The sequence below is a fragment of the Perognathus longimembris genome, chromosome 11 (genome assembly GCF_023159225.1).
Source record: "Perognathus longimembris pacificus isolate PPM17 chromosome 11, ASM2315922v1, whole genome shotgun sequence".
NCBI classification, from domain to species: Eukaryota; Metazoa; Chordata; class Mammalia; order Rodentia; family Heteromyidae; genus Perognathus; species Perognathus longimembris.
Window position 1 is genome coordinate 38,086,181 of NC_063171.1, and position 25,233 is coordinate 38,111,413.

Consider the following 25,233-nt stretch of genomic DNA (forward strand, 5'->3'; position numbering starts at 1 on the left):
ATGTCACAGTTTTCCCTGAATTTACCTTATTTGTATGTCTTTACTTTCACTCTAATTCCTTAATAGAGTCATCTAATTCACTTACATTGCCTTAACAGTACACATTATAAGTCTTCTCCAAGTCATACTAAAATGATACGGGGTCTTCTCATTGAATTCTTTGGGATGCAATGAAGAGATAATCTAACTCAATTAGTAAAAACAATAAGAACAATCTAACTCAATAGCAAAAATAGGTAAATGTACTGAGATTTTCCAGCTGAGACATCCAAAAGAGGACCAATATTTTTAGGGCAATCTAAAGTTCAAACTACCATTGGGGTGCATTTTATAACTGTACTTCTACACTTGCCTCAATTTTTAGCCTAAATATGCTAGTTTCTAGCCCCTTCAGTTCCCAGAAACCAGACTGGAAGAAGAGAGAATTCCTTTCTTTGGGTTAAAAAATAATGTCATTACATTTGAATCTTTTTGTTCCTGGTTGTCTAAGTTAAATCACATAAGCCCATCCTGAACGAAACACTGGAGCTGGAGAAGATCCACTTACTGCGCTAGTGAATGTATGTAGCTCTCCTCTGACACTTGGGGGTGGATGAACAGATAAGACAAGGGCAAAATAATCAAAAGTAAAATTGGAGTGCTTTTACAATGTGTCACAGTGAGAGCTACCTGTCAGTGACAATAAAAAGAGTTTAGGATTCAGATCCAGATATATTAAATCCATTCTCCTTGATTCTTCTCACTTCATGGCATCTTTTCTTCCTCTTCGCAACTCTTCTGTCCTCAGTATCGTTACTTTATCATCATTATTCCTCGATGAGTTCTTACTATGCTACAAGCCATAATTGGAGATCATCAGCCAGCACCCACTGACTCAGCCACAAGAAAAATAGAAATCAAGAGGACTGGGGACTAGAAAATAAATGTGATTTTTTTAATTAAACTGAGACATTTACATCATTGGGATAATGTATCCTATGATCATTTATTCTCCAAATATCCAACACATATTCATTTAATATTTCTTATATTAGAAAGATGCAATATAGTAATTTTGTATGAGGGAGTAGAAAGGTAGGAAAAACAAATTCAGGAGTTACAATAATGTGATGGTTCTCCTTTCATCTTACTCTGACCAGGAACCTGAGCTATAAGCCATTGCTAAACCCTCCAATTTTAGTTTACAAAGGGTGATTCTAAGAAAGACATGTTTTACAATGTCCCTGTTATCCCAATTATCTGTGTGTTACCTCTTGTAGTTTTGGTAACATAACAAATTCAGAAAATTAAAGAAAAACTAGTCAAATTTTCTAAACTTGCCATATCTGAGAGTGGCTAAGAATATTCTGCTTCCTAAGCCCTTATGCCTTGGCCCAGTTTTGAGCAATTGGGTGTTTGGTGACTCACCTCTATTTTCTACAATCAAGCCAAGCTGTTAATTAAACCCATTGTGACATCCCAATGGCAGTAACTTTGGCATCAGGAGACTCACAGAAGAACCCCGTGCTATCAATAAATAAAACTACCCCCCATTGCTTTATGGTCACTAGAAGCTATGATTTCTCCTCTTGGCTCGGGTGACAGAAAATGACTGTAGGAGACTGATTACATGTGGCTTTGGTCTGGGTCTCAGTGCCCAGACCATCCTCACATCTCTACCTTGAGTAGACACCAGCCACTTCTTTAGTATTTCAACCTGAATTCCATCCGGTAGCCTGTGTGTCTCTAGCTTCTGGCAGGGAAAGGGAGAGGAAAATTGGAAGCCTATGAATAGCAGACCTTGGACCGAAAACCACACTGAGAAACTGGACAATGGACAGGAAGTGAGAGTAAACATCTACCCCCAGCGGGACTTAGTTTTCACACCTCAGGTAAGACACAGAGAAGGATGATAAGCCGAAGCCAGTAACACAATGCGAGAGACACTATTAAGGATATGAACTCCAGACAATGTTCATCAGGATTAATTGAACTTTAAAGTGAATTTTTGTAAGACTGTACATTTAAGTTTTACATATATAGATAAATATAAATATATGTATAGATATAATCTAAACTAACTGACCCATTTCTCTTCCTAAATTTACACAGTTCTAAATCTTCTTAGTTCTGATCCAATTCAATAGGATACTCAACAACATTTTAATTAAAAAATCTTAAATAATGAATGAGTGACCTTTGTGCAAAAAGGGATATATTAGGTAGGACATAGACAAAGCAACACTACTTCAAACTGGGCTGAGAAATTCTTGGGTGGTCTACAATAATTACAATTGACAAATAAAAACAAAACAACACCTCTGTCTTCAGAAAATACAAAAGCAGAAAAAGGTTAAAAAGTACTATCATGGGAAAGTAGAAAGCAGAGAGATGCAAGAACAAAGCACTAAGCAACAAAAAGATAACATTAGCATCAACATGATGATCACCTTCCAGAGGCAGCTTTATCCTGCAGAATTCCACTCTCCTTTAAAAAAAAAAATCTCTGTTTGATTGCTAATCAAGCCATTCTGGCCTTCTGCTCTTGGGATTTCTAGCATTACTTGAGCTAAATTTCTTCATCTGTCAAGGAGACTATTAGACTCGATCCTTAAGACCATCTGAGATGGTAATAGTTATGACTCTGGCTTTCTAGAACTCCTCCTGAGTAAGGGCTAAGCAATGTCCACCCTATACCCTAGCATCCTGCAAAATCCTTCTGATTAATGAAAGTGAAGGAGGCACAGTGAAGCCATTCCCCAAAACCTCAGCTCTCTACTCACCCCCCTTCAATTCAAAGTTACAATTGCAGAACTACTGTCTGTGGATACTTGCAAAAGAAACCTTAAAAGTTAATAAGCGATGGAGTTAGGACCTGGACTCATACTAAATTGTGATAGAACTCTTTTTCTTTAAATATCTTTTTGCAGAAGGAGGGTGGCAGGATACTAAGTCCTCTTTCTCATGACACATATACACACATACATGCACATACACAGAGACAAAACACCCAAAAGCAGGCACACTCATACAGATTATACCCTGTCTAATGCTGGCTCCATCACCTCTGTGATCCTAAAGAGTCCCCAGCATCTTTGATTCTCAAATCTTTCATCTTCATAATGTTGGTATTAAAAGTAATAAATACCTCAGTGCCATACTTCAATTAAAAAGTTCAGGGACAGCATGTGTGCGTGCACGCACGAGCGCGCGCGTGCACACACGCACACAGTAATAATTACCTCATAAGGCCACTGTAAGGACCAACTTAGACAACACATATGACAGTATTTTCTCCCTATCTAGAACATAAAGGACGTGGAATACCTCTTAACCTCTGTAACATTTCTTAAAAAAATAAAATTAAATCTGAAATGTGGATGCTAATCTGAAGCCAAAATTGTTTCCCAGGTTTTCTTCCTGGAGACATAATGTCCAATACTATCAGAATGATAGACTGGGAACTTAATTGAACATTTTGTTGTTTTTTGTTCATTTGGGTTTCTTTTAACTAAACAAATTGTTGTGTTGATCACATATAATATGTTCTGAAGTATTTACGTTTGTGTAAAATGGTTCAGTCTAGCTAATATGTGCATGACCTTACATATTTTCTATTTTTATGGTAACAATCCTTAATATCCAATTTCTCAATTTATTTCAGGAATATATTTTTATGATGTATAAGTTTGTGATCTCAACACGAAACTTATTACAAGGAATTAGAAGAGGGCGAAAAGGAGAAGATAGATGTCTCCTATTTCACAGACCTCTGTAGACATGTTTTTCTCTAAGGCACTCATATATAAACAGCAAACTAGTGACGTACTTTCTTAGTTCAGAAGGGTCAATAAGAATTAAGAGAAAAAGGAGTAACATTGTCCTAAAAGAGAACAATGTACTTTTATCTGACTTATGTAACCATAAGTACTCTGTACATCACCTTTACAATAACAATAAATAATTTTTTAAAGAATGGAGGAAAAGATTGATTAGTTCTTTCAAAATGTCTAAATGAGTAATGTACACATTGTATCTGTCAAAATACCTACAGGTAATACTAAAATATTATTTACTCTTCAAAGCTTTCCTTGAAATGATCTGATTTTTTTTACTTAAATATTTTCAGGATGTTTTGTTAGTCTTGAAATCTTCATAATCTCTATGGCCATCTGTCTTAAAATATGTATTGAATCCTCTCTTCTTGGAGAAAAGAACAGTAGTTGTGTTCATATTTTAAGAACAGTAGTTGTGTTCATATTTCTATCTGTAATGCTTAGAATACAACAAAAATGTGAGAACTTTTAGATAATCTTTCAATCTTTAGATCATTAAACAGCTAGATTGTTGTCTAAACAAGCCAATCATGTACGCTTTATAAAATGTGTTTTCTCAATAATTATAAAGCATCTATAAGAAGAATCCTCATGTGTATATGGCTAAGATTACTTAAATTTTTATCTTCTAAATTTCATATCACTCCCCTGAAAATAAAAAATGTAGGATACCTTGTTTTGTTTTCTGCCAGATGTAGGTAACAAATATGCATGGCTCGGAGCAACCAGGTACCAAAGTATTTATGTGGTATTTCAATCTTGGGAAGACTTGCTTCTCCCCAGCATAGGACGAAGTGCAATATAAAACCAATTTATTTTCTGTCAAAATGGAGAAAGGAATGAAAATCCTTCTTACATTTGTCTTACAGAAACCATATTAAGAAAGTGGGAGGAATGAGGTATTTATTAAATGCTGCTTGCTGAACTAGCCTCCTTTCACATAAGTACTCTGAATCCTTCTGGTAGCCCTGGAAAGCAATAATTGCTCTTCTCACTACAGAAATGAGAAAATGGGCTTTATGGAATTTATACTCTTCCCAACAGCATATGACAGAGCTTTGATTTACTCCTACATCTATCTGATATCAACATCTATTTTTATTCCTACATTACCAAATGCTATATGAGCTTTCTAAAGGTAAAATCTCAGATCAGATATAGCAAATCCATGAGTACTGATATTTGGGACTCTAAAATTAAAAAGATAACAGTACAACTATAGTAAATCTACCGACCTACTAGTCAATGAAAATCTTTTGTAAAACTCTGGACAAATCACCAGAGGAATGAGCTGGAGGAAGAAGAGGATATATGTTCCTTTCACAGGAGAGGGAAGGGCTAAGCAGAATTAAACAAGCAGACTTCACCAAAGACCAGGCAGTGCTTTTCTGGAAGCAAAGCTGCTTGTCTCAATTATTTATATACTTGAATTAAAAGTCACAGAAACTAAATAGTACCCATTCTAGTGCTAGTGTGCCAGGCACTTGTTACAAAACCCTTTCTATAAAACTCAGAAATACATGTTTTAAATTATTTTCCAAGGATGTCCAAGAACAGGTGCACTTTGAATGCTGCCATAATCGCAGGCAGATAACCATCTGCTCAGTCTCCACATTCTGTTTGAATAATGACCTCTTCTTCTGACTATGTCTCATCTTTGACTCATGAGCAACTTGGAGTCCTGGACAGCAACTTACTTACATATGCGTTATTAACACATCTAGTGCCTTACTCATAAGTGTCATGGTACTGCCTAATATTTCTTGTGTAACAATCCGATGTTCTTTACTCAGCAGATCTCTGCTAAGGCAGGATACATTGCCCAGTTTTTGTTAGGAATACTAATAGATGTGATAGCTTTTTAATGGAATACTTTCACATGGGATAAAAGTGGGGTTCTCTTCATAAGAACCCTCTCGCTGACTCAGATTCCACTGTGCTCTAGAGGGTAACACAGGCACCAGCTATTGAGAATCACTCTCTCAGGAGTATAGAATTCCTAACAGCAGATGCTCCCTTCAGTGTCACTGGCCTATTTAATCCTATGATTTCTCTTTTAGGTTTGAACTGGTGAAACCTAAGCCATGTGATACAGAAATCCTTAGGAATTCTTGGTTCTTGGCAATCTTTCTACACAGGAAAATACTGAGGATTTTCTTACTGTGTGAGTTCTAAGAAAACTGTGGTGTCATGTATGAGATGGGTAATGGTACAACTAGCTCACTTTTTACTTTAATCTTACAATATTTATGGAGATGCCCCCAGATGCTTACAATATAATTGTGTTGGCCCAGGCATATTCAGGGAAAGGTAAGTAAAATTCACATCTTTCCCTCAATGGAGACAAAATTTAGTGGACAAGAAAGATATGAGAACAACTCATTATGTTAAAGTTGAGTAAATGTCATTTACACCATTAGTTGTGTGAGTTTTGAGGAAGAAACAATTCCTTTTATCAGGAAATACCAATATCCATAAAATATCTATAAGTGAAGATGAGTGATAAATTAACATAAGCAAAGAACAGAGGCAAAGAAGGACAAAAGGGGTTGTTGGTTTTTTTTTTCCCCCAATCACAATACATACCATAAATGCTCTTCAGAAGCAGAGTCCCAGTGGCTTTCACCTGTCATTCTAGCTACTCAAGAGGCTGAGATCTGAGGATCCCAGTTGAAGGCAGTCTAGGGAGAAAAGTCCACAAGACTCATTGCCAATTAAGCACAAAAAATGCAGAAGTGGAGCTGTGGCTGAGTGGTAGAGCACTAGCCTTGAGCATGAATGCTCAGGGATGCCCAGGCCCTAAATTCAAGCCCCAGGACCGACACACACACACACACACACACACACACACACACACACACACACACACACACACCTGCATGCATGCACACACAGCTCCTCAGAGTAGCATACTTTTCCCAAATAAAATGTGTCTCATACAATTCCATTTATTTACCTGAGGAATAGGAAGAGGAAGAGGAATAGGAAATACAGCCAGCTGTGATTTCAGTAGGACTTAATGGAAGTAGTGGAAATGGATAGGAGGGCTCCGGTGAGACTGGTTCTCCTTGTGAGAGAAAAGACTATTAGAGAAGCAGTAGATGTCCCATTTTAGAATAAATAAGTTAGAAAGAAGAGAGCACTTTTCAGCCTTTGGAACAAAACATACCCAGATAAAGCACCTATATACAATATGATGAGAATATGAGGAGGTAAAACTGAGGATTTCTTACAGAACAAAAGATAAACACACTAGGAGGAAATATAGGTCCAAATTAGGCAAACACTAAAATTGAGAGGAGGAGTTTCAGCATAAAGAGAATAAAGACATAAAGCTAATGCACATTATATCACTTGTGGAAAAAAGCCATCACTCATGGGGGGAGGAGAAGCAGGATGTCTATTCAACTGTTTTGGAAAGGTTTCACTGAGAAAGTTTGAGTGATGGCAACCCAAATGGACAAGAGCTACAAGTTACAAATGAAACACTAAGAATTTAAATAACAATCCCACCATGGAACTAGAGCCAAAAGAATGGTTGAGTCTGAAAATTATCAATAACTTTAGCGATGGTGTTAGAATTACTGTGAAGATTAAAGCCTGAGCAATCAGACTTACTTATTTTTACACAAATCAAGTCTTAGAAGAAAGTAGGAATGAAGAGGAAGTGATGTGTTTAGATTTAAAATCTGAGAACACATGCTAGCTCTGTATTTATCAGTTTCCTGTGGGCTTTATTGATTTTCATCTATTTCTGTGGGTATTTGCATCTCCTCAGTGCTCCAGTCACCTGATCATGCAGTGTTCATGGAGAGGATCAATGAGACAGTGGTGAGAGAGTTTGTCTTCCTGGGCTTTTCATCTCTGGCCAGGCTGCAGCTGCTGCTCTTTGCCGTCTTCCTGCTCCTCTACCTGTTCACTCTGGGCACCAATGCCATCATCATCTCCACCATTGTGCTCGACAGAGCCCTTCACACCCCCATGTACTTCTTCCTCTCTGTCCTCTCCTGCTCTGAGACTTGCTACACCTTCGTCATTGTACCCAAGATGCTGGTGGACCTGTTGGCGCAGAGGAAGACCATCTCCTTCCTGGGCTGTGCCATCCAGATGTTCACCTTCCTCTTCCTTGGCTGCTCCCACTCCTTCCTGCTGGCAGCCATGGGCTATGACCGCTATGTGGCCATCTGCAATCCGCTGCGCTACACAGTGCTCATGGGGCGTGGGGTGTGCGTGGGGCTGGTAGCCGCGGCCTGTGCCTGTGGCTTCACTGTGGCACAGGTCATCACATCCTTGGTGTTCCACCTGCCCTTCCACTCTTCCAATCAGCTCCATCACTTCTTCTGTGACATCTCCCCTGTCCTCAAGCTGGCATCCCACCACTCCCGCTCCAGTCAGATGACCATCTTCATGCTTTGTGCACTGGTCCTTGTGATCCCACTGCTGCTGATCTTGGTGTCCTATATTCACATCATCTTGGCCATCCTCCAGTTTCCTTCCACATTGGGCAGGTACAAAGCTTTCTCCACGTGTGCTTCTCACCTCATCATTGTCACTGTCCACTATGGCTGCGCCTCCTTTATCTATTTGAGGCCTAAGTCTGACTACTCCTCAAGCCAGGATGCTCTGATATCGGTGTCCTACACTATCCTAACTCCACTCTTCAACCCAATGATCTACAGCCTTAGGAATAAAGAATTCAAGTCAGCTCTTCGCAGAGTTGTAGGAAGAACCATTCTCCCACCACAATTTTAATTTGGATCCTGATCTTTCCAAATAACAAAGCATAAGGTATACAGGAAACATTTCCAAGGAATTTTGGAAATGACCAACCAACCAAGCATTGTACTCGAAAATAGATTATTTCTCCCTCCACTTTTCACCATTCCCATATTAATTATCATCCATTGGAAGAGTTGAATGAAAAATAAGGAGCAGCATTTTAGGAAATTATATGTGTGTTCAGAAGTCTAGTCTCTGGTAAACACTGTCACTCAATTTCATTCAGGGTTAGTTAGAAAAAAATGCTGTCTTTCAGATTTTGATCTGAAAACTCTTACTATATTTTCACCTTCCCGATACATTTATGGAAAATTTTTTAAAATATTTTAAAAATTTAAAACCATTTCAATCGTTTTCAGAAATGTTTACTCAAATAATCTGACCAGCCACTCACAGAAATAAGAATTCAGCAGTATGTCCATCAGAAAGAATGGCATTGCCGATGCCATGCCATGTGTCTCCACGGTCGGTACTGTGTTGTCCCCATGGCATCGAACTCAGCTCTCCATCAGAGCTGAATTGGTTTGTTGATAAATCTTCTGGAAGTAAGTCTCTGTGTCACTGTCCTGTTTTGTTTATATGTTTTTCTGTAACCTAGGACCGGTCCATCTGGAACTTCCCCTAATAAATCCATCTTTTTTCATAAAAAAAAAGAAAGAATGGAATTGCCCCATTCATAAGGAAATGGAAAGACTTGGGGAAAATTATATTAAGCTAAGTAACCCAGTCCCAAAAGAATGTAAGTTGCATGGTTTTCCTCACTTGTAATAATTAGAATGTGCCTATAAATCTACAAGTAAACCTGATGGATAATAAAAGGCAAAAAATTACACTTGGACATGATAAACTGAACAGGACAATAAACATTCACACAGTGAGACCAATGGAGGTTATTTTTAGGAGAGAATCACAGGGGCTGGATAGCTATGTGCAAATGATTATATAAAATGTTGCTTATCAAAATGAACTCCAAGAAGTGGAAAGAAGAGGTTTTTCATTTAACTTTTTGCAGTTCCTCCTCCTCTTCCCCCTCCTTCTCTTCCTCCTCCTCCTCCTCCTCCTCTTCTTTCTTTCTTTCTTTTCTATTTTTTCCCTTTTGTCACTGTATTTGATTTCTGAACTTTTGTATGTAAGTTTATCAAATTTGGGGAGGGAAAAGGGAAGCACAGAAATGATGGGGAGAAGGGGGAACTAATTCAACAGTGGCACTCACTATATACTATATTGGAAATGAACTAATACAACTTAGGGGAGAGGAGTGTTGGGAGGGGAAAATCTGGGAGAAGATGAGGGAAGGGGTGACACTGTTCCAAAGAAATGTACTTAGTACTTAACTTATGTAACTGTAACCCCTGTGCACATGACCTTTGCAATTAAAAAAAAAAGTTTTCAGAAGCATGCTAGTGGTTCTTGCTTGTTACCCTATCTACTCAGGAGGTCGAGATCTGACCACCCCAATTTGAAGCCAGACCAGGAAGGAAAGTCTGTGAGAGTCTTATCTCCAATTAATCAAAAAGAAAAAAGAATAAAAAGCTGGAAGTTCAAGTGGTAGAGCACTAGCCCTGGGGGGCAGGGGGGGGGGCGGCGAAGCCTAGGGACAGGGCCCAGGTCCTGAGTTCAAACACCAGAAACACACACTCACACACACACACACACACACACACACACACACACACACTCAAGAACCCATATCCTTCTTCCTCTTTCCATTCTCTCTTGAGTATCCTATGCACAAAACACACAGTAATGACTTTTTTTATTCCTAATGCTTTCCATTCTTCTTGTCTTGATTATTCTACAATGTTTTTTATATTTTTTAAGTCATTGGTTGAACCCTCACCCCTGAAGGTAGGTATTAAATAAAATATTTATTGTAGGTAGTCGTGTTTCTGCTGCCCTAGGTCTGTTGGCACCTTCTTCATTCTGCTTGTTGGTGTTGCTTCTGTCTTCCCCACCAGATCATCTCAATTCATATTTCTCTTCCTATCATTATAACGCCTAATGTAATACTACCAAAACCACACAGTGAATGAGTGCTGAATAGAAATCATTCCCTCTCGAGAATTCCACAGAGGGAATTAGAAATCCAGTTATCTGAGTTTTTATGCAGGTTTCGTGTATAGAAGGTAAGACAGGGACAACCTGTATAATTCTTCAACAGGCCCAGGATTTCTGTATTTACCAAGCCAGCCCTATAAAGCTCCCTGTTAGTCAGCTTGGTTTCCTTGGCAGCTACCTTTTGTAAGAGCTGACAAAACTAACTAAACAAGTAAACTCCCCGAGCTGAAAGAATATCTACTGTCAAGTGCTTTGCAGATATGAAGAGTATATTTATTTTGTCTAGATATTTTGTCAAATCTGAATATCTCAGTGCAGCAGTGATACTCATAAGACAATATGTTGGAAACTAGCTGTACAACTTGAACGGGAAGGAAAGTAGGCAAAAAATGAGGCAGGAGGCAACAAGTTTGACAAGAACTGTACTCACTACCTTATGTATGTAACTGTAACCCCTCTGTACATCACCTTAACAGTAAATTTTAATTTGATTTTTAAAAATCTGAATATCTCTTCTAGTATTAAATATGCTATCCTTGTCCAAATGTAGTCATTTAATTTCTCTTCTCTTTAGCTGTTTAAATCTCAGAGGCCCCTAGTCCTTAGAATCCCAGAAGGCTATAAATATTGTCCAATCCAATTATAGAACCCAAACTGATATATGAATATAGACTGGGCTATTTTCAGCCTTGTATTTAAAACTTGGATATTTAAACATTGAAACATCCAAAGAAATCCCTTAGGAGATGTATTAGTGCATTTCCTTCCCATCATTTAATCTTTCAGAGCAGATGGCATTGCTTTGCAACTGACGTTCTGCTTCCTCTTTCAACATTCACAAGACCTACCAACCAGACAAAGTTACCAAGCTCAAAGTCACATGCCAACTTTCTTGATCTTTTGGAGGTAAGTGTTTAAGTGTATTTTCTTTGTTAATAGCCCTCTGAAGCAAGAAACATTTCCTACTAAGATTTTCAATTTGAGTATATTGGCATCATTTTGATTGTTATGGAAAGGGTTCTGCACTAAAGGTAAGCTGTATTTGTTCTATTCTTGCAATGAAAGGACCTTTGACTCTGGTTAAATACACACACAAAAATACAGGCACATGTCTGCACATGCCATATTTGAATATATACAATACAAATGCTAAGAAATCAAGAAATAGAAGTAAATGAGTGGCAGAAAGCCTTAGCACAGATTCCTCTTTTGAAATTAAAGAGGACTTTGAGAAATTTTTAAAGGTTAGAAATGATATGGACATTAGCAGAAAACCATAAAAACCTAGTTTAGAAAATGTCATAGCATATGAAAAAAATCAGGATAATTAATACCACCATTTATTAAGTATTCTCTTAGAGTCTCTTATGTGCTCAATATTGCTGTGAGAACTGCATAGCATCTATAATATATTGTTATCAATCCTGCATCTCTTTAAGGATATCCTACATCGATAAGTTAACTATAAAATAGTGCAAGGTAGTCTAGCCTACTACCCAAATGTGTATAATTTTAAGATTTCTAGGTCTTTTGAAGAGAAAGAGCTTCCAGGTGGGATTCAGGGGTCCTGGAAGTTTTATTGGCAAACATGGTTATGAAGGAGATTGTTTGAGACACATGTTTATATGTTTGTGTTTCACACAAAACAGCATTAAAAGGGTATAAAATACCTTCTATATTTATATTCATAGTTACGTATGCCTATGAACTCTTTCAAAATATCTATGCAAGCCAGGCACCAGTGGCTCACACCTGTAATCCTAGCTACTTAGAAGGCTGAGATCTGAGGATTGTGGTTCAAAGTCATGCCAGGCAGGAAAAATCTGTGAGACTCTTATCTCCAATTAACCATCAAAAAACAGTAAGTGACACTGTGGCTCAAGTGGTAGAGTGCTAGTCTTGAGTTGAAGAGCTCTGGGACAGTGCCTAGGTCCAGAGATCAAGCCCCAAGACCAACAAATAAAATAAAATAAAATATCTATGCATATAATCAAATTTTGGTTAGAGTCACACACAGAAAACAAAACTAATGATTTAGGGGAATATTGAAAGGACTCATAAAACTGTGATAGAACATAAGCTAAGTCCTTGTGATCCTCCCTACCTTTGAGTACATTCACCAAGCCAAATATGTCTTTGACTTTCCTATTTTCCTACCCTCTGGTCACTTTTTTGTATCTCATGAGCTTTAGATTTAGAAAGAATAAAGCAGATATCTATTGTAAGATTGGATAGTACTTAAAATTTGAGTCATTACAATGGAATTATTCCAGAAAATGCAGAAATGATAAGTTAGTTTTGCATAAACAGGCAGCACTTGGAACTATGTTTTAGTTCATTGGGAATGTGATATGGACAGGAAATCTGTCAAGGTGAAGAGTGGTTGTAGGGATAAAATAGATAGTAAATAAAAAAGATTTAAATTCCAGTACTTAAGAGTATTATTTAATGTTTCAGGCTTTACTCATGTCAAATTCTGAGCATGTGATGTCTTTCAAATCCTTGAGTATTTGAGACAAAGGCAAAAACAACACATAAACAGCAGGTAATATCTGCTAAGTCCATTTCAAACATTTTACATAAATTATCTTACATAATTCTCTTACCAATCTTGTATTCATCTATTATAATTTATGTTTTACAGATGAAAAACATGAATTATGACAAAGTTATTAAACTTTAATGTCAAAGGCAAGATTCAAACTCATATTCTATTTCCTATGTCCATGCTCCAAGGCCCAGCATTTTAATGTCTTTATAATAATATTAATGAAATGAACTGTGGTCACTATGAAAGAAACCAACACACAGTACAGCCCAGACATTCAAGAGCACATAAGGAAATTAAATGTTCTTTTCCTTACTGAAGATAATGTTCTTGATCTGGGGAATTTTCCCATTGCATTAAATGATTTTTAGTATCTTCATTTTTAATCTGTGAGATCAAGGTATTTGTTTCTTAAAAACACAGATAAACTTGTTACTTCTTCCCTCATTTTTCTCCCACAAATTTGATAAAAAATGTACTCACTGCCTTATGTATGAAGCTGTAACCCCCCCCCCGAATATCACTTTGACAATAAAAAATAAGTTTTTTTAAGGTAAAAAAAACACAGATAAACAATTTCTTCTTTTCCTTTTATCTTTTTAATTCCAGTACTGGGACTTGAACTTGAGGTAGGACCTCACATACTCACACACTCGGCTTTTCTACTTAAGGCTCACCACTCTATCATTTTGAGCCATACCTTCACTCCTAACTTTCTGATGATTACAAGTCTGTACCTTATTCATGTAACTGTAACCCCTCTGTATATAAACTGCACAAAAAAATTTTAAGAGAAAGAGAAAAAATGAAGCATAGCTTGCATTTTAAAAAATACAATAAAAATAGACTAAAAGTAAAACAAATCTTAAAAAAAAATTCTTTCTGATTTGTCTGTCCCTAGTGACTTCAAACTGGAATCCTCAGATTTCAGTCTCCTTCCTGAATTACAGGCATGAACCAGAACACAGCCAGATTAACAATTCCATACAAAGAAAGAAAGAAAGAAAGAAAGAAAGAAAGAAAGAAAGAAAGAAAGAAAGAAAGAAAGAAAGAAAGAAAGAAAGAAAGAAAGAAAGAAAGAAAGAAAGAAAGAAAGAAAAGGAAGGAAGGAAGGAAGGAAGGAAGGAAGGACATACCTAGATGGATTGAGAGACAGTAACAAATATTCTTAAGACTGGAAATTTATTTCATGAAAATGTTTCTGTTACAATAATGATAATTTTTTTCTCTCCAAATTCCAGATGCGAAGCTTCAACAGAACCACCGTGGTTACACAGTTCATCCTGGTGGGCTTCTCCAGCCTCGGGGAGCTGCAGCTTCTGCTGTTTGCCGTCTTTCTTCTCCTATACTTAACAATCCTGATGGCCAATATGACCATCATGGCAGTTATCCGCTTCAGCCGCACACTGCACACTCCCATGTATGCTTTCTTGTTCATCCTTTCATTTTCTGAATCCTGCTACACTTTTGTCATCATCCCTCAGCTGCTGGCCCACCTGCTCTCAGCCACCAAGACCATCTCCTTTGTGGCCTGTGCCACCCAGCTCTTCTTCTTCCTGGGCTTTGCTTGCACCAACTGCTTTCTCATTGCAGTGATGGGCTATGACCGCTATGCAGCCATCTGTCACCCCCTGAGGTACACGCTCATCATGAACAAAAGGCTGGGATTAGGGTTGGTTTCTCTGTCAGGATTCACCGGTTTCCTAATTGCTTTGGTGGCCACAAACCTCATCTGTGACATGCCTTTCTGTGGCCCCAACAAGGTCAACCACTATTTCTGTGATATGGCACCTGTTATCAAATTAGCCTGCACGGACACCCATGTCAAAGAGCTGGCTCTGTTCAGCCTCAGCATCCTGGTGATCATGGTGCCTTTCCTGATGATCCTCATATCCTACGGCTTCATAGTCAACACCATCCTGATGATCCCCTCAGCCGAGGGCAAGAGGAAGGCCTTCGCTACCTGTGCTTCTCACCTCACAGTGGTCTTCGTCCACTATGGCTGCGCATCCATCATCTACCTCCGGCCCAAGTCCAAGTCTGCCTCAGACAAGGATCAGCTGGTGGCAGTGACCTACACAGTGGTCACTCCCCTACTCAATCCTCTTGTCTACAGTCTGAGGAACCAGGAGGTAAAGACTGCACTGAAAAGAGTGATGGGAATGCCCATCACTACCAAGAGGAGTTAAGAACATTTCTTAAACTCAACTAGGAAATTCAGACTTAAAATCAAGACTTCAAAAATGAGAAATCAAAGACTTATTGGGATCTCTGACATGTTAGACACCACTACGTAGACAGTGTTTCCTATCCCAGAAGAATGTACAAGTCACAGGGTAAAAAAAGATAAACAACTACAAAAGCAATACTTGCAAAACTGGTATAAATGAACTGAACAACTTATGGGGGGGAAGGGAAAAGGGAAGGGGGGAAGGGGGAATGAGGGATGAGGTAACAAACAGTACAAGAAATGTATCCAATGCCTAATGTATGAAACTGTAACCTCTCTGTACATCAGTTTGATAATAAAAATAAAAAAAATGTACAAGTCAATCTACATTGTCCAGTGCCTGGCTAGAAAAAAGAGAAGACATCTCATACTTGACCAAAATATAAAAAATAGACAAGGATGAAAGCTTCTTGGGAGAAGACACAGATAACCGGATTTGCTGGAAGGATATAGATAAAGGTTGTGAGAGCTCTTTTTGATAATGAATATTTATGCTTTCTGAGAAAAAGAAAGGGTTTGGCATGAGGAGGAAAACAAGAGAGAGAAATCTGAAATGCAACTTAAATGGAGAACAAGCTATCAATACTAAGGAACGAATTTTAACTGATGAAAAACATTATTTAATATTACCAAAATTGTGAAGGTCAAATTTTTAAACTGTTATTAAATTAAGTATGAAGTAATCACTTCAGTTTATGTTTGTAGTTTCACTTTGCGTGGTAATGCATTCTTCTGTGTGTGTGTGTGTGTGTGTGTGCAAGACCACTTGGTATTTGATGCTTTTGCTTGTTGGCTGGCACTCTATCACCTGTACCACACCTCACCTCCAACACCAATGTGTTTAAGTATTTCTAAGGATGAATGACAACACTTACTTGATGCTACCATGTGCATAGCCCCAGGGAGGCAAAACCCACCCTAATCTTTTAACTTACTGTCCCTATGATGGAAATAATACACTTAAGTGAATCCTATACCTTCTTGTGATAAGTTCTATTATAAACACTAAACAGAATTGATTTTAAATCCTAACTCCAATGTTTACAAGCTGTGTATTATACATGTTCTTTAAAACCGTGGAAGCATGGGCTGGGGATATAGCCTAGTGGCAAGAGTGCCTGCCTCGGATACACGAGGCCCTAAGTTCCATTCCCCAGCACCACATATACAGAAAATGGCCAGAAGCGGCGCTGTGGCTCAAGTGGCAGAGTGCTAGCCTTGAGCAAAAAGAAGCCAGGGACAGTGCTCAGGCCCTGAGTCCAAGGCCCAGGACTGGCCAAAAAAAAAAACCGTGGAAGCTAATGAACTTGGAACTTTGGGGAATCTTCTTGCGATTTCTCCATTTTTCCCCTTTTCTGAGTTAGTAATGTTATTGTCCTTTGTCTTTCAGTTGTGAAAGTTGGTTACTATTGGGGTTTCCTTCCTTCCTGCCCAACAATCCAACACATACTAGAATTTCTTTAAAAAAAAAAAAAACAATTTTTTTGAATTTTTAACATCATGTCACAGCACACAAATAGAAATCTCCATTATATTTTGACTGAGAGACTGAAAATGACATATAAGTAAGAGATTCTTTGTGTAACTGATTGACAGAATGTTATTTCCCTTAAGTACCTTGAATTCCCATGGCAAAATGAGCATTCATATCTAATGCAGTAGCCTTAGAAAGTTATATCATGTGTTGGTTCTCAAAAAGAAAAAAGTTGTTTGTTGTGTTTATTATTCTACTTATTCTGCTTGTGAGGTATAATTTCTTAATACTATACCATGGTGAGGTATGATTATAAAACCTAACTATTGGTTTTTAACTGAGATAAGGCAAGTGTTTCGGAAATGCTAAATTACATCAAAAATAGAAAATCATAAAACTCTAAAAGTATCATATATTTGCATTATTTTGCAAATGTCTCTAAATTCTTGCTCACCTTTAATCTGGCTGGTGATGCTGCTAAGTTGTATACATGCTTGTATAGCATGTATATGACCATAGGGTCAACCCTCATCAATACATACATACCTACATACATACATACACACAAACACACATACATCATACATACATACATACATACATACATACATACATACATACATACATACATACATCAGGATATAGATAAAGTATGTGAGTGGAGTTATGATGAAAGAATTCTAATGGGGCTGGGGATATAGCCTAGCGGCAAGAGTGCCTGCCTCGGATACACGAGGCCCTAGGTTCGATTCCCCAGCACCACATATACAGAAAACGGCCAGAAGCGGCGCTGTGGCTCAAGTGGCAGAGTGCTAGCCTTGAGCGGGAAGAAGCCAGGGACAGTGCTCAGGCCCTGAGTCCAAGGCCCAGGACTGGCAAAAAAAAAAAAAAAAAAAAAAAAAAATACGAAAGAATTCTAAATACCTCTTATCAGGTAGTCTAATACAAAAATTAAAAGCCTTATTCATAAATGAAGCTATCAATGAACACATTTTAGGCTATAGCAAAGCATTTTTAGTATATGAGCCATCCTTTTTATTTCATCAAGATCAAGGATAGGTATATAATATATAATAAAATGTAATAAGATGGTGATTGTGTAGTTGAACTGTAAAAGATTCTTTTGAATTCTGGCCCCAAAGTACATGTATTTTTATGGGCTTTTTTTTACATCATTCTCCTCTGTGTAGTAATGTTAGTTAATTGTTTTGTGAGTAGAAAATAAGATAAAAAAGCATAATAAAGGAAAAATTTCATGGTACATATGTCTAATATATGTCTGAATACTATCATTGTTCTTTTTAATAAGTGGTTTATTTGAATGTTTTAAATTTGTTTTATTAAGTTCTTTGATAGAGTCTTCCATTAAGTATCTGATGCAGGTAGACACAAAACTATGTCCTCACTAACCCAAACATGGACATGTTCTAAAGGCCAGAAGTAAAAACTCTAATGGGAATCTGTGGGGTTTGTTTATGCAGCATCTCTCTTTCAGGGAATTTTCTCTTGATTCCATGTAGACTAATTAGGGGACTACACTACAGGCATTAATCACCTTGACCACAGATTTGAGCAAAACTCAGGGAGGAAAACCATTTTCTCTCACCCAGGATTCAAACTCTTGCGAAGAAACAGAGAAATGGTGATTGGAAATCCTCCAACAGTAAGTCCCTAAAGAGATGATTAGCAAGATTCCACAGCTGAGATTTTTCTTTAAGCATTATTCTGTTTTCTTTACATAACCCAATAATCTAGTTCTTATGTTTATTGTCCAGGAGCATGAACTATTTGGGGCTATCCTAAAAGTTCCATTATTACTTACAGAAGTCCATTAGGTTAACATTGAGGACTTTATAAAAAGAAATTTTGCAGTAGTTGAAAACCAGCAAGCTATGATTTTATGAATGCCTAGAGGACCCCAGGGCCAAAGATAAAGAATAGCTTACCCCTTCCATTAAGACCAGGAGCTATAGTACCAAATCTATGTCCAATCCCAGTTCCCACAAGGGAACATAAAGGGCTGGGTGACAGCAGTCACCTGATGTGGTGATCCAGTTGTGTGCACTGCCAGAGAAGAGCTAGAGCATGGGCCACTACAGCAGCTCAGTCTGGCTGGACTTTAGATAGGTTACTTCCTGGCTCAAATCTCCTGTTCTCACTTTTCTCAGAGAATATACTATTAATAACACTAATAACTACATTTTTCCCACTGTCCATCTGAGATACAAACATTTGTAAATACCCCTTGACTGTAGAACCCAAGAATGTCTTCCCCAAGAACCTGGGAGTCATTCTTTCCAAATACAACTGTCAAAGTAGCAAGCATCCTTAGCTCCCATTTTTCTGAGTCAGAGTAAAGGCCTAGTTTCAGTAGGTACCTTGCAGACTATCACATGTTGTAATGACATGAAACCTATTTTACCTTTTTATAAAGGAATTTAATAATCATGGATGGCCAGGATCCTCTAGCACTTTCCTATCTTCTTCCTTTTTCATCTTCCTTTTTTTTCTTTTCTTTTTTTTAATTGACCCTGTGTGGGTGAAGTTGCCCAACTAGGCTGAGTTCTAATCTTCCTGCTTTATTGCAATACCCCTAAATAAAACCTTCCACTCTTGTGTAACATCATCTTTTAATAGTTGTACAAAGGAGTTGCCATTTAGCAAAGTCGTTTATGAATACAATACATCTTGATTAATGTCACTCCTTTCAACATTCTCACCCATCCCTCCTCTACCCAGCCCCTCTTGTACTGTTCTTAATTTTGTAGGCTATACGTTGGACTCTTGACTGCCATTCTCCCCCTCTTCTCCACTTCATTTGTCTATACCTTTCCCCTACCCCTTACCCTTTTTGAGTACTCACTTCCTAGTATTTATTTTGTTGAATATTTACTTTGCCTTTCTAAGGAATTACACCATTTGAGTTCTCCCTTGAATCTACCATATTTCAACTAGTACATTTATATATTGTTGCATAGCACCCAACATACTTGTGAGACATAAAGAAAGTGAAATATATTGTATCTAACTTTCTTAGCTCTGAAAATGGTGCTATAGTACCTACTTCAAAGATTCTTGGAACGCTAGGTGCCAGTGGCTCACACTTGTAATCCTAGCTACTCAAGAGGCTCAGAACGAAGAATCCAGGTTCAAAGTCAGCCCAGGCAGGAAAATCCATGAGACTTTCATTTCCAATGAACTACCAAAATATCCGGAAGTGGAGCTGTGGCTCAGTGGTAAAGCATTTGAGCACAAAAGCTTAGAAATGGTGAAGTGCTAGGGTCCTGTGTTCAAGTCCCAGGTCCTTCCCCCCAAAAAAGGATCTTATAAGAATATCATAACATTTAAGCATCTGAGACATAGTAGAATCATTATATTTTATAGTATTTTTATCTAACCTAGGGATTTGTGAATGCTAGGCAAACACTACCACTGAGCTGTACATAGGGCTCCCATAGCAAGGTCTTAAGGAATGTTATTTCTCTACCTTTTTCCTATGTTATCATTTTGGGGGGAATTTTGTTATAGCAACCTCTAACAATATGTACCTACATTTCCTCAACAGTAGGAATAAAATGAGAGAAAGTAATAATGATATAACAGGTAAACCTCAACATGGACTGAGAAGTCACAAGCGTGAAAAGGTAGGCATTATTATTATTAAGTAGACTTAATAAAGACAAACAAATAATATAAATGACTATCTCAAGAAGTTTAAGAGCTTATATTAAATGAACAGATTTCTTACAATATTTTAGTGGAGTTCCACCTTCAAGTTATATTGAATTTTTAGATCACTTTCATTAATATTAATACATGAACATAGGATGGTTTTCAATTTATTTAAGCCTTTAAATTTCTTTACTTGATGTTTTGTAGCTTCCCATGTATGAATATTTACTTCCTTGGTTAAAGTTGTACCTAATTATTTGATGTTGTTAATAATCTTTTTTATAATTTCCCTTTTATGTTATTCATTCTTGATGTATAGGAGGGAAATTTTAGACTCATTTCATATTCTGCAACTGAATGAGTTTATTTATTACTCTGAAAAAAATTTTAATGTAAGCTTTAGGGCCTTCTATATACATATCATTGGTGAACAGAGATAGTTAACTTCTTCCATTCCAAGTTGAATGTCTTATTTTTTTCTTGCATAATTTTGTGGATTAGGGTTACCAGCACTGAATTGAAGTGGAAGTGAGAGTGACATGCTGGCTTTGTTCCTACTCCTAGTTTTTGCCATTGAGTATAACGCTAGCTGTGGGCATCTCATGTTTGGCCATTAGTATAGAAAAATAATTCCCTCCTATTCCAAGTTGGTTGAGAGCTTACATACTGAAAGTGAGTTTAATTTCACCAAATGCTTTATCCGTGGTTATTAAGGTGATGGTGCGATTTTTTATCCTTCATTGTATCATGGTGTTTCATATTAATTTATTGGTCTATGTTGAAGTATATTTTACATCCATTGGGTAAAATTCACTTGATCATGATTCCTGGTCCTTTGAAATGCTATTAAAACTGGATTTGCTAGTGTTTTGTTGAAGATTTTTGTATTTGTATTCATGAGGAATATTGGCCTATGTTTGTCTAGCTTTGTTATGAATGTGATTTGGGCCTCATAAAATGAGCTTGGAAAAATTCCCTGTTTGATGAATGAAAAGGATTAGTGTTAATTCTGTAAATGTTTGGTCTAATTTAGCAATGTAGCCATCTGGTATTTGGCTTTTCTTTCTTGGGACATTTTTTATTATTGCTATCATTTCACTCATAATTGGCCTAGTCTGATTTTCTATTTATGATTCAGTCAGGGCTGGTTGTAGTCTCTAAGAAATGTGTTCACCTGTTCTGGGTTGATGAACTGGCTAGCCTATAATTGTATATAGCAGCCTCTTGTGATACTTTGTAGTTCTATGGTGTGAAATGCCACCTTTGTTTCTAATTTTATTATTTGAGTCTCCTCTCTTTTTTCCTTAGTTAAACTTAAGGTTTATCAATTTTGGTGATCTCCTCAAAAAATTCTTTTCTATTTTTTCTATTCTCTCATTCATTGTTTTTAACCAAATCTTCATTTTCCCTTTCTTTTACTTTTGGGCTTAGTTTACTCCTCTAATTTCTTGTAGCACAAAGTTAGGCACAACCATTCTTATCTTTGAAAGTGGGAGAGTGATGTACACAAGCAGGAGTACATGCAACTTCACTAAGATTTTATCACATATCTCTCAGAAAATAAGCAAAATACTCATCTCATTAAAATTAACCAAAAAGAAGAAGAAGAAGAAGAAGAAGAAGAAGAAGAAGAAGAAGAAGAAGAAGAAGAAGAAGAAGAAGAAGAAGAAGAAGAAACATTTGCTGGGCTCTGGTGGCTCACACTTGTAACCCTAGCTACTCAGGAGCCTGAGATCTGAGGATCACAGTGAGAAGCCAGTCTAGGCAGGAAAGTCCAGAAGTGGTGCCATGCCTCAAGTGGTAGAGTACTTGCCTTGAGGAAAAGAAGCTGAAGGACAGTGCTCAGGCCAGGCCCTGAGTTCAAGCCTAGCAGAAAAATGAAAGAAAGAAAGAAAGAAAGAAAGAGAGAAAGAAAGAAAGAAAGAAAGAAAGAAAGAAAGAAAGAAAGAAAGAAAGAAAGAAAGAAAGAAAGAAAGAAAGAAAGAAAGAAAGAGAAAGAAGAAAGAAAGAAAGAAAGAAAGAAAGAAAGAAAGAAAGAAAGAAAGAAAGAAAGAAAGAAAGAGGGAAAGGAAGGAAGAAAGGAAGGAAGGAAGGAAGGAAGGGAATGAGGGAAGGGAAGGAAGGAAGGAAGGAAAGAAGAAAGGAAGGAAAGAAACACTTTGTAGTTATGGAAGGTTGTTAGGGCTCACTGCATGTGGACATATGAATATTTTTATATATCATCTGTTAATTTTTTACCAAAATCTATATTCAAGTCTGACCTGCAAACTATAAAATTTGAAAGACTCATACCCAAAGATTTTTGTTTATTTTACCCACAAATTTAATTCCAAAGCCCATTTGAATGTTGTTATTGATGTATATATAGTACTACAGATCAAACTCAGGACCTCATACATGCTAGCAAATTATTGTACCACTAAGTTATGTCCCCTGAATGGACCAAGAAAATGTGGTATATATACACAATGGAATTCTACACTTCCATCATGAAGAAATGTTATATTTGACATGATGTACTCTGTATTATATTATATCTGATATTGGTATATGATATTACATTTCCATAAGTAAATGGAAAGAATTGGAAAAATTATATTAAGCAAAGTAAGTCATACCCAAAGAAACATAAGTTGCATGGCTTCCTTCATATGTAGTAACTAGAATGTGCCTATAAATTTGCTAGTAGACACATTGGATGGCAAAGACAAAAAGTACACTTGGACATGATAAATTATACAGGTCTCTAGACATTCACACAATGAGACCAAAGGAGAATATTCTTAGGAGAGGACCACAAAGGCTCAATAGCTATGGAAATATGATCATATAAAGTGATATTTGTCTAAATGAACTCCAAGGTTTGTTTTTTTCCCCTTTGTAGCTGTTTTATTTTCTGTATCTTTCTTGTTTGTAAGTTTGTCTGAGGAAGGGTAAGGAGAGAAGACAGAAATGGAGGGACTAAGGGTGAACAAATGTAGCAGTGTTGAAATGAACTACAAAACTTGTGGGGAGGACAAGAGTGTAAACACTGGGAAAGAGTGCTCGCTTCAGCAGCACATATACTAAAATTGGAACAATACAGAGAAGATTAGCATGGCCCCTGTGCAAGGATGACACGCAAATTCGTGAAGCATTCCATATTTTTACAGGAGCCCTTATGAACACATAAGATAATCCTAAGTGAAATGAACTCCATGTTATAGAAACAATTGTTATATCACAGTTGTAAATACTTTCAACGTGCCATATGTAACTGTAGCCTCTATTATTGATGATATTCCTGTATCACCTTCCTGTGGTTGTACCTACACTATCTCTATATCTTATCTGAGTATATTGGAAACCAGTGTATTAGAACCAGGAAATTGGAAGGGAATACCAAAATCGAGAGACACAGGGTAAAAAAAAAAAAAAAAAAAAGGCAAACAACTACAAAAGCAGTACTTACAAACTGTTTGGTGAAAATGAACTGAACAACTGAACAACTCATGGGGGGAGGGGAAAGGGAAAGAGGGAGGGGGGAGGAAGGAATGAGGGACGAGGTAACAAACAGTACAAGAAATGTATCCAATGCCTAATGTATGAAACTGTAACCTCTCTGTAATTCAGTTTGATAATAAAAATATATTTTAAAAAAAACTAGGAAAGAGAGGGGGGAAAGGGTAACACTGTTCAAAAGGAAATGTACTCATTACCTGACTTATATAACTGTAACCCTTATGTACATTACCTTTACAGTTACAATAAATAAATACCAAAAATACTAAGCTATGTACCCTTCCTGTGAGTCTAGAACATTCTTTAGAAGATCTCTCTACAAATATAGTCAAGTGATAGGAAATTAAGCAGGACTTATTTCACAGGTTCACGTTAGGATAGGATAGGAGAGGAGAGGAGAGGAGAGGAGAGGAGAGGAGAAGAGAGGAGAGGAGAGGAGAGGAGAGGAGAGGAGAGGAGAGGAGAGGAGAGGAGAGGAGAGGAGAGGATAGAATAGGATAGGGTAGAGTAGGATAGGATATGGTACGGTAGGGTATGGTAAGGTAGGGTATGATAGGATAGGATGTCACTTCACAGAATAAGTCACAAGTTGCTCATGTTCTCCCCTGTCCATTATCCCACTACCTTTGTATACTGCTAAGTAATTTTAGTATGTCAGATACCTTAGAAGATAACTTTCTGCTCAGCATCTTTCTTTTTCAAATAATGGTTACTACTTCAATTAACATATACACACATACCCAGACGCAGTCCGTCATGTTCATGTACACTAGTAACTTGAAATCTGGGGGAAATTTCTGACTTTATACTATTAAACACAGACATTAAAAACATAAACCATGTTTTTCAACTTAAGGTACTCTTGTCCAACAATAATTATTTGTGTGATTCTTTGATAAATTAAACTCTGGATTGCTTACCATTTATATTGCAGTTTTCAGTGCTAGAGTACCAGCTGAGCAAGCAAGTCAAGCAAGACAAGTCCTGATTCAAATACCAGTAGAGGTGAAATAAAAAGCTTTAAATGACTTACTTAAAAAAAAAAACACGTTCTATAGTTTTATATCTAGTGAAAAAGTAAAATTATAATTAAAATTTAACATAATGGAACATATACCAATGATCTTAATGTTGAATGCTGAATTCTGCTAAATTA

The 25,233-nt window shown here is 37.2% G+C and overlaps 2 protein-coding genes and 1 non-coding gene across 3 annotated transcripts; all 3 read left to right on the forward strand.

The window, feature by feature from the left end:
* The first annotated feature begins 7,622 nt into the window (after positions 1-7,622).
* Positions 7,623-8,567, forward strand: LOC125360172 (olfactory receptor 10K2). The gene has a single exon (XM_048358206.1). It carries the CDS (start codon positions 7,623-7,625, stop codon positions 8,565-8,567), a length of 945 nt encoding a protein of 314 aa, XP_048214163.1.
* A 5,859-nt stretch (positions 8,568-14,426) lies between these two features.
* Positions 14,427-15,503, forward strand: LOC125359738 (olfactory receptor 10T2). Its single transcript, XM_048357624.1, has one exon. It carries the CDS (start codon positions 14,442-14,444, stop codon positions 15,387-15,389), a length of 948 nt encoding a protein of 315 aa, XP_048213581.1. The 5' UTR covers positions 14,427-14,441; the 3' UTR covers positions 15,390-15,503.
* Positions 15,504-23,617: 8,114 nt separating this feature from the next.
* LOC125360312 lies at positions 23,618-23,724 on the forward strand. Its single transcript, XR_007212703.1, has one exon. It is a non-coding gene; the product is annotated as a U6 spliceosomal RNA (small nuclear RNA).
* The last annotated feature ends 1,509 nt before the right edge of the window (positions 23,725-25,233 follow it).

Excerpts from the sequence above, each read along its gene's own strand:
- LOC125360172 (XM_048358206.1), top strand. The coding sequence starts at position 7,623 with ATGGAGAGGATCAATGAGACAGTGGTGAGAGAGTTTGTCTTCCTGGGC.
- LOC125359738 (XM_048357624.1), top strand. The coding sequence starts at position 14,442 with ATGCGAAGCTTCAACAGAACCACCGTGGTTACACAGTTCATCCTGGTG.